At 36.0% G+C, this 13,634-nt stretch overlaps 1 protein-coding gene across 5 annotated transcripts in view; it reads left to right on the top strand.

Annotated features, from left to right (window-relative positions):
• Window positions 1-13,634, top strand: part of THSD7A (thrombospondin type 1 domain containing 7A) — a 671,418-nt gene that overhangs the window by 591,589 nt on the left and 66,195 nt on the right. For all 5 annotated transcript variants that reach the window (XM_070264554.1, XM_023639297.2, XM_070264555.1 and 2 more), the window contains 3 exons: window positions 570-685; window positions 10,041-10,173; window positions 11,419-11,522. In XM_070264554.1, coding sequence (XP_070120655.1) covers window positions 570-685; window positions 10,041-10,173; window positions 11,419-11,522 — 353 coding nt within the window. The remainder of the gene's footprint in view (window positions 1-569; window positions 686-10,040; window positions 10,174-11,418; window positions 11,523-13,634) is intronic.

Below are 13,634 nucleotides of genomic sequence, written 5' to 3'. Positions count from 1 at the left end.
CATAATGATCTATACACTTTTGTTAATTTATTACTTATTTATTATGAAATATATAGCTGTAAATACAATATTATTTTTGAGCATGTAGTGTGTATAGAATAGACTCAGTTATAAGTTTATTTTATATTTTGTAAAAATAAAGTGCAGAATAACTTGGAAACTCATAATCACCAATCAGCCTATTTAGTTATACAAAGATGTAGAATTGGGTCTTAAACATTGGTAATTTGGATTTCCACAAATTTCTTATGAAGCATGTTAGAAAACAAATTTATTAATGGAGAGATTACTAGAAGAGGATAAGGTATAAGTATTATATTTTTTTCTAGATAGCACAATAACTATTATTAAATTTACACATCCTTCTTTGAGAAGCTTTATTGAGGTCCAGTTTGGAAGAATTAATTTGGTCATATAGTTCTTGTCAAAAGCAGAAAGTCTCCTGGAAGTTAAATAATATAGATTGGTGACTGGTTAGCAACTTTAGCAATGAAAATCCTGAAGATATTAAATTACCTGGTTTTCTGGATTACTATAGAGGTTTAGTAAATTCCCTTTGCTTTTCACAGGTGTCCTGAAAGCCTTCGGCCTGAAACAGTGAGGCCCTGTCTGCTTCCTTGTAGGAAGGACTGTATCATGACCCCATACAGTGACTGGACACCATGCCCTTCCTCGTGTAAAGAAGGTATGGCGTGCAGAGTTCTGAAGGCTGTTCACTTAGAAAACCACTCACCAGGACCTCCAACTTCTTCTGGCTAAGCAATGTTTGTGATATGGGGCTGTGTAATCCTAGTTTGGCATGAATGCCATAAAATTTTGGTTTCTTCTAGAAAATAATACAGCTTTAGCCTACCAAACGAATGAGTTTTATGCCAAAACTGGCTTAAACCTTTATGATATAGTTCAAAGTAAAAGGACTCTAGACTTTATTATGTTAATAATGTTTCTTCAAATGTTAATTCTAAGCAAATGTGTAGTGGCCTTATGTATTTCAAAAAGAATGCACAGTGATCTTATCAGTTCGCATGGCTTAGCCTACTTAATGGCAAGAAATAGCCATGGGACCAGATTCACTACAGTTTCAATTATGTGACCCCAAGGATGGAAATAAAGGACAGAGAAATATTGCCAAATTCTACCTCTGCCAACATGTAACGTGCTATGAGGCATTTACGAGATGAGGATTTGTTCCCAGTTTTGTTTTGTTTTGCTTTTATTTCTCACAGACAAAGGCCCTTTGCTATCATGGCAGGTACTTTGATATTCTTTACCCTCCAGGATAGGGTCCTTTCTCATTGCTGCTGAGAAAGATGTCAACATCCTCCATGTGACTTGTGCAATAACTGAGCAAATTTTCTCTCAATGTCACAAATGACGCTGTCCTCTATTTTTTATCTTATTCTCCCAATGAATAGATAGTTTTTCTGAAATTCCTTTTATGCTTTTATTTTATGTATGCTTCCTGACTCTTTCTAGAGAGATTCAGTTAGGAATCAACTTCTAGTTTAACAACTATTTAAACTGCCAAAGATTATTTAAATCCTTAAGATATTGTAAGAGATTATAAATTTAATAATGGATTGTTTTTACAGTGTGATTGTCATTTTATGTAGTTGAAACATGAGTTCCTTTTTGTGTTTTTTTCTATTTTATGTGTCCTTGAAGTAACAAAATTAAGCCACAAAGTGAGCAAGAATAGAAAATTTTGATTTTAAAAGTTTTTTAAGGCATCTAAAAAGCTTTAAGGACAAAAGGAGTTAGCATTAACTTTTTTAAAAAAGTTGGTGACATTAATCTTACAACAAAGCAATGTCATTGTATGGCAGTTTTTTCTAGATTTTCTTCTCTTATCCCTTATTTTCTTAGAAACTAAATAACATATGATATCCGTTGGTTTGGTCATAGTCAGCAATAGAATTGTACTTTTTTTTTTAAGATTGGCCTTGAGCTAACATCTGTTGCCAATCTGATTTTTTCTTCTTCTTCTCCCCAAAGCCCCCAAGTACATAGTTGTATATTCTTAGTTGTATGTCACTCCGGTTGTGTTATGTGGGATGCTGCCTCAATGTGACTTGATGAGCAGTGCCATGTCCATGCCCAGGACCTGAACTGGCAAAACCCCGGGCTGCCGAAGCAGAGTGCATGAACTTAACCACTCAGCCACAGGGCCAGCCCCTCTTGATGTTTTTATGCTTGATGTTTTGTGTTAGTATGAGATAAGGTCATTTACTAATAATTCTAAAACATATGCAGTTACATTTATAACCATAAGATTAATAATCTAACACAAAGTTAACATCTTTAAGTGAAATTTTTAAAAGTGAGGAAAAAACTTTGCCTTTTTCTTATATCTTTACATTGGGTATGTCCTTGTATTGAGTAAAGTATTTTAAAATAAACTTTGACTTGGTCTAAAGTATTTAAAGGAAAAAAAGTAAAACAAAATAAAACAGAAAAGATCCCATTAATTTGGTTCTGGGATGGTCACTCATAAAAACGAGGAATAAGGTAAAATTTTCTTATTTCTTTAGACTTCACTTGAAAGTAATTTGGGATATTGGAGTGTATCCAGGAATTAGGAACCAGTTTAGTAGCCTATGAGTTTTCCTCTGCAAGTTCTTTAAAATGTGTTTGTGAACTTATTATGTATTATAAACATGATTTTTAATTTGATTTATGCTGATGATTTTTACACGACTAAGAAAGTGATTTACTCTTCTCTGTTTAACCATTTTTAAGATACAAAAAAATTTATGTGACAAACTGTGGTAACTTACATAAGGCACTTTAAAAAAAATTTACCAGGTAGATGAGAGAACAAATAGATTGTGAATACTATGCAGGTGTTAATTAAATTACTAATCACTAATACTCATAGTAATATATGCATAAACAGTTACTGAAATTCATATTTATTGATTCCTATATATAACTATCATATTGATGGGTCTGTAGAGAAGACATAGTCTCTGACTTCAAGGAAGGTTTTTTTTTCTTGCTGAGGAGTATTTACCCTGAGCTAACATCCACTGCCAATCTTCCTCTTTTTGTATGTGTGCCACCACAACAGCATGGCCACTGACAGACAAGTCGTGTAGGTCCGTGCCTGGGGACTGAACCCAGGCCACCAAAGCAGAACTCACCAAACTTAACCACTAGGCCACCAGGGCTGGCCCAAGGAAGCTTTTGATCTCATTTAAAATTCAGAACTCTTCTACATAAACCAGATTATATAAGACTTACATGGTTTAATAACAAGATTCAGTGGTAAAACAGAAAGAGCTCTGGGGGAGGGAAGGGAAAAACCACTGTGGGAGCAAATATTAGGGAAAATCTCGTTGAAAAGAAGGTAGAAGAGACCTTTTTGAAAGAGAGAATGCATAAAAGAATCCCAAATGAATATCAAAAGCATCAGGAAAAGTCTTTGATGACCATGAGAAAGATGTGTTGTTCAAGGAGAAAGTGGGAATGAGCCCACTGGAGCTCAGAGTGTGTAGAAGAAAGTCAAGATGTCAAGTTGGAAAGAAGCATGAAGGCAGGTTATGGAAGACTGAATTAGAGTTACTCATATATATCAGGACACAGTTTTTGGTTTTTGAACATAGAAATGAGTAGTGAATTTCATTGTATAATGAAATGAGTGAACTTTGAATCAGTAAATCTGGTTTGGATACCTGCCTTGGCCACTTAGCAGCCAAGTGACTTAGGCAAGATACTTAAGCTCTCCAAGCCTTGGTTATAATATCAATGAGTTGTTCTGTGGCACAAATGAGACAATATATGGTAAAGTGCTCTATGCTTTGTGAATCATGGTCCAATTGATATATTATTTGTTGTGTAGTCTATAGTGATTATAAGTTCCTGTAGGAAAGACACTGCAAACTGCATATGGTCAGTATCTGGTAAGTATTTTAATTTGGTATGCTGAAAGCAGTCTTTCTTAGACCTTTAATTATGTGTCATGTGGGAAAAATATTGAGATCATGATGATGGAAAACTTTCTATTACAAATTTGTGATTATTATTTATTTGGATTTGCTGGTAAATTTACTGATAATTGTTTTTAAATGCTTCATTGTGTCATTAAACATCAAATATATCATTTTAAGCAGTCATTTTTCCATTCTACAAAGATTTTTCAAGTAACTGCAGTGTGCCAGGCACAATTTTAAATATAAAGGATATAGCAGTAAACAAGGAAACCAATTTTCCTGCTTTTAGGAAGCTTACATTCCAGGGGTATAAAGTAGACTAGGCATTTGATGATTGTTTTAATCTCTCAATGTGTGTGAAAAATTCAAGGGAAGAATGCAGAGAGGGTGAGGAAAGAGAAGAAGATGTGATATCCTTTTGGAGAGTGCAAAAGTAGGCAAGCTAGTAATATGTAATAGAATTTGTAATAGGCAACAGGGAGTGCCCATTTAGTCATGTATTTTAAAAGGGATTGCTCAACGCAGTTGCCAGTGTTTCCCCAGCCATGTTCAGCTGAGTGCAGGAAAAATGCAGGAAAATAATTGGTTTCAATTAAGGTCAAAGTGTTTTCCAGGAGAGTACAACAAAAGGAGAGAGGAACGGGGAGTCAGCAGTGTTTTTAAGAGAGTACTTATAATAATAACGGAGTATGGAATCTAAGTTGGGTTAGGATGGAAGTGAGGTCATGAATGGGATGATAGATAGTGAAAAAGTGGTAGAGAAAGTGGATCAGCAGTCTGGATTGAGTTTGAAGAATTTTAATAACTAAAGTAGATGAACTGGAAAGTTAAGAGGAATAAACAAAGAAAAATGTTTAAACATGAGAATGTGCAGATATTGAAGATAATAACATCTAGGGATGAACAGAGGAGCTAGTAATTGATGCAAGATGCAGGAAAAGGTCACTGGAGGTGAGGAGGTACAGTAAATCAGAGCCCAGTGCCTTGGACGGAATAATCATGTGGATGCCAAAGCCAGAGAAGGGGTGAGAGGGGTTGGAAGAAAAAAGATTATAATGAGGGATGTTCTAAAGTTATTAATTAAGGAAATCTTGGTAGACTGCTACAAAGTGGATAGCTGATGGTAAAGTTGATGACAGGAGCTTTGGAGGAGTTAGAGATTTTTAAAGGTAGAGAAGAAAAGACTGGGAAATGGCTAGGTAGAACAGCTTCCACTGGCAAAGAATGTGAAGGAAATTTTCCAAGAAGAGACTGAAGATGAGAGACCAGGTGTTCCAATGGGTGCAGCAGTGGAAAGATTAGAAGAGGGAAAAGAATGAGAAATTGAATCAGGTTGTGCGTGTAGCTAGTGCTGTGGTCCAGGTGATGATGGAAGACATGCTAAGGAGGTAGGGGTGCTAGATTCTTGTGGTGAGTGGTAGACATCTGAGATATGGTGGGTTTAGTTGGAATGGTTTCTTGGTGGAAGGTAGGTAATTGCTGTAAATTAAAATGTGTGGTGCCAGTGGATACATTCTCCCCTGGAGCTCCTGGGGTGGTAGTGGCCAAGGAGTGCAAGAATACCACTCAGGAATCTGCTGTTCTGTGAGGAAGAGGTTCTCTGAAAGGTGAGGCTCTGTTGGGCTGAGCACAGGTCATCCCACCCGGGGCACATCAGCCCTGCCTGTTCAATTTGGCAGCTCTGTGTTAAATCTCCTAGAACAAAAGGCTTTCAGAAACTCTAAACCTAGGCATTCAGACTTCAAAAGAATAGCTATAATTGTGTATTGAGGAAATAAGAAAGACTAGGGGGTGATAGAGGGGATTGCTGTTGGACAACAGTGCCAAGATGCTTTGTGGGCCTGGAGAGGCCTTTTCTGTTCTGCCTGTAGGCTGCTGTAACTGAGAATAAGGATACAATGGTGTTATAGAAAACTAGGCTTTTGTTGTAAAGAAAATAAAGCAATGACACGCGCTTATTTTTTTCATTATTTGGCATGAAATAGGAATCATCCAAGCTTCATTGAAATTACACTGACTTCCGCACACAATTTAAAAATGCTAAAAAAGTTGAATGTTCAAGGATAGATAATAGCAACAGAAAATTAATTCAGCTATGAGGTAGTTCTTTAAACTTAATTCTGCAGGTAAAATCTAAATTTTACAAGAGTTTTGAATTTATGAAAATGTGGAGCTAATCACGTTAAAAAGGTAAAATTACACTCTAGTATGGCAGAAAATAGAACAGAACAGCTCAGGACTCCAGGAAGAACAAAAAGAGTGCTTTAAAATGTTATTCAGCCCTCTCCCAAGTATTTCATGAAAAATCAATTCAGATAAAGATCAATATTGAGTAGGGAGTAGTTTAATCCTCAAACCAGTGCACTTGTTAACTTTTTTCAAATTTCCGTAAAGTTTTACAAAGGGCTTATTTAAAAAATAGAAAATATTTATGCATATAAATTATTTGTCACTCTAATCTTAAAAAACAAATCACTACTTTTGATCAAATAATACAGTTGGCTGCTCAAACTCTGTTTCCTCCCTTTTTTCTTACTACAGTTATTGCCGTGAAGGCTGGAAGGGCTAATGCAGAGGCAGCTGTTCTGCCCGGATGCCCTTAAGCAGCACTACACTAAAATTACCCCAAAGATCTGAAAACGACCTTTGCATTTGCTTCCTGCATGAAACATTTCCCTTTCAATTTCCTTTCACTACGCCGCTCCAGCCTGCCATCCATCCCACTTCCAGCTTAACCAGTCTTAGTTTTGCTTTTAAATCCTTCCATGAAATAATTTCTCTGGGGAAATTTATCTTGAATGTCTTAAGATATCTGAAAAATGCTGTAACTGAGTGAGAGATTACATACCTCTGAATCTGTGTGTCCCATTATCACATAATTGTTTTCTGATTATATAATTCCTTTTTTCTATCCTCAACCTAGATAGGTATTTTCAAGTACAAACACTACAAGAAGATTCCTTTACTTTTCCCATGCCCGTTATTTCCAATGAACAAAGTGATACCTTATTTTTTATTAATCCTCAATGCACAGACTTAGTACCCATGTGCTTACTACCATAAGATAATGGATAAAAAATGTAGAAGATGCTAACTAACATTCAAGTTGAGAAGAAGTGAAATAAATATGTTTGCTTCTTCACCAAATGTTTATTAGGCACTTAGGATGTGTGACTATTGTTCTAGGAGCTAAAACACAAAGATAAATGGAAACTATATATGTATATGAACCACATATAATAAATTGGGTATAAGTACATACAGGAAACTATGAAGGTTGTAAAATTCCAAGTTTTCCAGCTCCACTTTCTTTTCTATCTTGTGCTGTAGCTCTCCCTTTGTCTGTGCTTCCATCTGAGGGCTCGATAACCTGGCCGAGATAGCGCTACACTGCTCTTTCTTTGAGTGTACACGTAGTTTCCTTGCTGAGATCTGAGAAGAAATGAACTCCCCGGAGGATAGAAACATGAGTGTCATGACACTTCCTGTGTAACTCCATTAAATTTCCTCTCTGGGTGTTATAGCTTTGGAATGTTCCACTTTAATCAGGTCACAATCTATATCCTGTGGGCCGCACAAAGTTAAGATATTTCAACTTTTTATAAGAATAAATGGATTGCCATTGTGGAATCAGTTATGGAAGTGAAAAGAGTTATCATAGTCTTATATATCAAGTACAAACTTGTGGAGGTTGTGATGTGAAAGCACTAGAATGTTTCAGAGTTGTATATTAGGTGACATTTTTGCTTTCAAGTCAATAGACAAAGTAGAATTGAAACACTAACATTTGATTGCTGCTTCCCAAATCTGAACAGCCCTGCCTGTGTGCCAGGTGATATCTAGATAGATAGTGACTAGGAGCTTCTGATAAGGTGCCGCTGATGCTGAACTCATTGTCGCCGCCAGTCTCTGGATCCCTTGGTCTCAATCCCATGTTTATTTTCTATCTGCAAGTTGAGAAGGGCTGGAAAGTTCTTGCCTCTAAGAGTTTTGACCACCTGGGAGACAAAGATCTGATCCTCTGTGCTCTTTTCCTCTGTTGCCTGTTAAACAAACAAACAAACACCTCTCTCCTTCCTCCAATGCTTAACAGATAATAACAAGGGTCATTTAGTTTGTATATTCTTTCAAAAAGATTATAGACAGATCATAAACATGAGACAAAGGAAAGATCATGGAAAGTATAAAAGAAGAATGGAGTCAAGTAGTAAATGGGAGAGAGGACAAGGGAGAGGAAGACAAAAATTACACTCGAAAATCAAAGTCAAGGAAAGCTTCTGCAGTTGAGAAAAAAATTAGCTCTGAGATCCTGATGAACAAAGCAAAAAATAGAAGCACAGCGGATTCTTAACAGATTATCAAGGGAAACAAAATTTTTCTAGCTCTGAATTATTAGAAAAATTTATCACCTAGGCCTTAAAATAGGGTCATTGGACAACATAATGGATGGAGACCACATTAGCAATTTTATTAAAAGTCCTATAGGCATTGCTTAGATCTTCTCTAGAAAAATTATATTTAATATGTAAAAGTTACAGCTAGCGTTCAAACTACGATTGTCACGATAAAAAGGTCCATGACAGTATTTTCAAATACTTTAATTCTCTGCTACCCCCTACCTCCAGCACCTAATTCCCTACTCTATTACCTGTAGTATTCCAATTATTCATTAAAATAGTTAATATAATCATTGATAATACAGGTTTCTCCCACCATAGGAATAATCCTAAAAAGTTACGTGGGAATCCTAGAATCTTATTTTGGGACAAGACATACAAGGCTATCTGTTCCAGTAGATCTCAGACCTGGCTCTTCGTCACAATTCTCTGACAAGCTTTATAAAAATCAGATTCCCAATCCCAGCTCCCAAAGATTAATTTAGTGGTTCTGAGTATAGGCCAAGAAGTCTGTTTGTTTTTGTTTTCATTTTTTAAAGAAATTCTCCCATGTAGTCAGACATTTAGGAATCACTAGTCTGACCCGTTCTCCAGTCTAATACAGGAATCTTCAGACCACGTTGCTGGAAATCAGTTGCCCAGATCATGTGGAGAGATATTCTGACTTCATGAGAAAAGATCTTCCATTATTGGAAAGTTCTAATTGTCAAGTCATATTTTTCCACCAACACTATAACTTTAAGAATGTTTCATTTCATTTCTGATTAAACTTTCATTGTTAGGGCCTACTAACCCTTCTAAATTTCTCTGTTTCTGTAGTCTACTTATCAAATATTTAATGATCTTTTGAAAAATATAAATGCATCAGGGGAGCTCTATTAAAATAATTCTTTAGGGAATTCTTTTGTAGCAGCCGTTCACCCTTAAAGTGTATACATTGTAAGTTGGAATATATTTTATTAAACTTGAAAAATCTTATACGTTGTCTGTTTCTAACACTAAAAGATTTTGAACATCTTTCTGTCAATAGTACTGAAGGTAAATTTAGTTATTTCCATTTTTTAACATAATTTAGAATTATCTAATTCCAATTATTGCTATTTTGAATGCTTCTTAAAAAAGTCCGCCTGTAGGAAACCACTTTTATTTCACTACTTACAGCCCTGATGTTTAGAATTCGACATGAACTGAAGATCTTAGACTGTTTAACATGAATAATGAATGACTAGAATAATTTACAAGTTATGCATTTCAAATTAAGTGAATCACAAAGAAATAAAATTTCACATTAAAACATTGAAGATATTCTCCTAAGGAAGATTCATTAGATTTGGATGAGTCCCGTGGGGTAAACAGGGCCGTGTGAAATGGCATGAAAATAAACTTAAGGTAGAGGGAAATGAATTAATTAGACTTCATATTTCTCAAAAGGAAAGAAATATACAAAAGAGCAATTACTTTGTGCATTAGGAAGGCTAGTTGACTATGGAACTGTATTCCTATTCTTCACCTTTTTAAATAAAAATTGATTGGGTTTTCACTATAGCGGTCTTTGGGAGAATTTAGAAAATGATTAGATTAGATGAAGTCTCTCATTCGGGGATGTCAAAGCACGTGTAGCTGCAGGCAATGTAATTTCTTCACACAGGCTGGTATTTGGAGATTCTTTTATCAGTACAAGTGCAGAGGTTAAAAAGCTGCCTCATTCTAGGGGACTCCGTAGTCAAGAAGCAGTCTCGGCATCGGGTCATCATCCAGCTGCCAGCCAATGGAGGCCGGGACTGCACAGATCCTCTCTATGAAGAGAAGGCCTGTGAGGCCCCTCAAGGGTGCCAAAGCTACAGGTAACAGAGCTCAAGAAGAAGCATTGTGATCAATGCACTGAGCAAACACTTCAAGTCCATATTCTTTCTGACAGTGAGAAAAGGAAGCCAACACTGCCCCACAGGCTAGAGGAGTTTGGGATGTTGATGGATGTATATGCTATCTCTTGCCTCTTGCCTCTGCTACTGAAATTATCGTTCGGGAGACAAATACTTGTGTAAATTTCCAAGCTGTATTATTAGCTCTAGGAGTTTGGGGAAATTTCTTATGTTGATATAAAGTATAAGAAATGCAGAAAAATGGTTAATAATTATGAAACACATATGCTTTAGGAAGCAGTTCTTTTACGCTTGGAGGAATAGCCTGAGCATTCCTCTCCTGGCTCCAAGGAACACCTGTTCCCCATAAATGCCAGCATTCTGGCTCACAAAATGACATCTTTATCCAATGATGCTAGTAAGATGTCTGTTCTGTTCATGTGTAGCCGCCTCAAAGAAAATTAAGGTTATTGAAGCTATATATCATCATCTTGATAATTATTGGAGAAATTTTTCCTCATAACTATTGAAAGAAAGTACCTAATTGAAACTTGACGTGGTAAATAATTGCAATCTTGACAATAAATGAAATATTATAGCATCAACTGATAGAATGTGTGATCACAAAATAATTTACGGTGAAGTTGATGGCAAATTTGCCATTTTAATTTATCTGTATTTAATTCTGAGATGACAAAAAGTATAATTGCACGTTTATACAAGTATTGACAACTGTTAGCCCAAGTATATATATTTGGGGGATTTGTTTTTATGAAGTGTATTATAATTGCAATTTCTGAGTTACTTCTACAACGCTAACCCAAAGAGCACTGTACAAAAAGCTCACGACTTGAATGCAGTTTCTTAATTTGAATATAAAACAAATATGGTTTAATTAAACACAGTGCATCATTTCTTGTGCTGTCTCGTACATCTGCTGGCAGTGCTAATCATTAAAAAGGCTAAATGCTGCTGGTAGAATATATTCCTGTAGAACTTGACAATGCTAGACTCTTGTCTCCACTGCCCTAGAAAGTATTTTTGTATTTAATGCTGCTTTTTATAATGCCTTTTATGGAGATCTAAATTAAATTTAGATAGGAAAGAGCATTGTCTAATAAATTCCTGTTTGCTGTAGCCAAAGTCATGTTTTCATGCCACCATATTTCTCAGATTTGCTAGGCATTTTTACTTCCTCTCCTTGAGGCTTCTGTTGTTTTCTTACAGATGGAAGACTCACAAATGGCGCCGGTGCCAGTTAGTCCCTTGGAGCGTGCAACAGGACAGCCCTGGAGCTCAGGAAGGCTGTGGGCCTGGACGACAGGCAAGAGGTGGGAGGGCCCATTTCACAGTTTGTTTTTTATTTCTGCAACATCACTACCTTAATCACTAGCTTGATGAGTTTGTCACTTTGATGCCGTGTTTAGCAAACAGAGCAGAGCAGATATGAATCTGCTACCACTCATTCTACTTAGCACCACTACGCAGAAACTTGTCTTTTTAAATTGTGTCATTTGTCCTTTGACATGAGCCCATAACTCTTCTGGTCGAATTTTCCCCTCATTCATTTTAGGAGATAATCAGACTAAGATCTTGAGAGGGTTATGACAGAGAGCGTACACTGCAGCTTAGTTTTTTTGTTATTAGTTTTTGAATCATAGTATTTCATTACACTTTACTTGTCACCTTAACAATCAATAAGACCCTTACATCCTTGCCTATACACATTATGTATGTGCATGCATGTAATGTAATATAATTGGTTAACTTTCCCAGAAATTCTCAGCAGTAAGATTCCTAACATTGTCATGGTGATCCCCAATTCTGTTCATATTAAGTACTGATTTTTAAATGGCAGATTTGTGTACTCAAAATCTGCCGTATGTGAACAGCAATCTGCTTAACTACCAGATAACATGGAATCTTGCAGAAATGAATAATGGAAGTGTTCCCAACTTGCCATGATTATTTACTAGATTTTGTGGCTAACACTTACATTCCAACCTTTGGAATATGTTGTTATTTATACATGTAGCAAATTCAGTCTTTAGAAAGTATGTGGTTATTTTTATTCATTTTGACTTTTAGCGTGAGTTCCTGTTACATACCTAAAATGTAGCTGAAATGTAATTGAATATGCAGCCACCTTTATTTAATTCATAAACCATGTTTTGCTCCCTCATTTTGTAGTTATGTATTTGACGATGGCGCAAAAGTCTGAACATACAGAATAGAATTCTGGTTTTTGCTGATTTGATCTGAGACCCCTTTTTCTTTACAGGGACAAGATTGCTTTTTTAATTTGAGAAAGACAGCTTCTTTTTTGTGAAAGTCTATTTTCATAATCATCATTTTAGAAGTCTTCATTTGAAACATAAAATTTAATTTACAAATAATATTAACTACCTGCTGATTTTTAAGATGTTATTTTATATGCTTAATTTTCATTATGTATTGTACACCATCTGCTTTGGCTAAAAATTAGCTGTCTTCCTTTACAGTTATAGAAACTTAGAATTGAAAGTCATTCTCCCCATGTCAAACCATTCATTGAGAAATTGAGTGATATGAGAACTTTTTGCCATGCCCCGCTAATTCCTCCTTGAATGAAGCATACATTTACATATAATTTGGGTCCTACACAGAGTTTATAATAACAACAGGCATGAGTTCAGGAAGCAGGAAACATACGTTTTAGTCCTAGTTCTTCACTAACACAGCATAAGTCTTCATCTCTTCATCTTCCTAGTTCTCAGTTTATTTATATGGGGAAAAGAAGAGAAAAGAGGGTTAGACCAAATGATCTTTTAGGATTATTCCAATTTTCATATTCTACAATCTACGCACAGATAGCACCCAGGTATCAAAGTGTGCAATGAAATTAGGTAAAACAGATGAAAGCCATATTTTCATAGAATACCACTGGGGGGAAATCTGAGATATGGTAGAAGCAGTGCAAGTGTGAAAAACAGCTTCAGTTCCAAACTCTATTAGTTAACAACTACATAACCTTGGTTTATTTATTTCCTTCCTCTGAGGCTGAGAACATAATGGTCCTCACAGTGCTTTGCTCATTAAATGTGACTTCCTTCCCCCTTCCTGTTAGATCATGACCCCAACAAATGTGCGTGTAGGTCATAGTAGGTGTAAAAGCAACAATGTTAACATGGATGTTTTGTTTTTTGACACACAGTCTGTATAAAAACTTTTCTTCTGTGACTACTGGTAATCTTTTCATTTCCAAATCTGAAAACCTCTGTTCATTCCTCATCCTCATGACTGCTTGGTAGTATCTAATCCTGTGACCCGCTCTCACCGTGAAAATGGGTCTTCGGCTTCCTCAGTGCTTCTTTCTCCTGCCTTTCTGATTGTTCCATTCTGGGTTTCCTACTACTGGTGCCTCTTCTTCTGCCTGTGCTTATGTAAGGCTTTCTACTCTTGGC

The sequence above is a fragment of the Equus caballus genome, chromosome 4, assembly GCF_041296265.1.
Source record: "Equus caballus isolate H_3958 breed thoroughbred chromosome 4, TB-T2T, whole genome shotgun sequence".
Classification (NCBI taxonomy): Eukaryota; Metazoa; Chordata; class Mammalia; order Perissodactyla; family Equidae; genus Equus; species Equus caballus.
The sequence above is the reverse complement of the archived record's forward strand: the minus strand, read 5'-3'. Positions and strand labels throughout refer to the sequence as shown.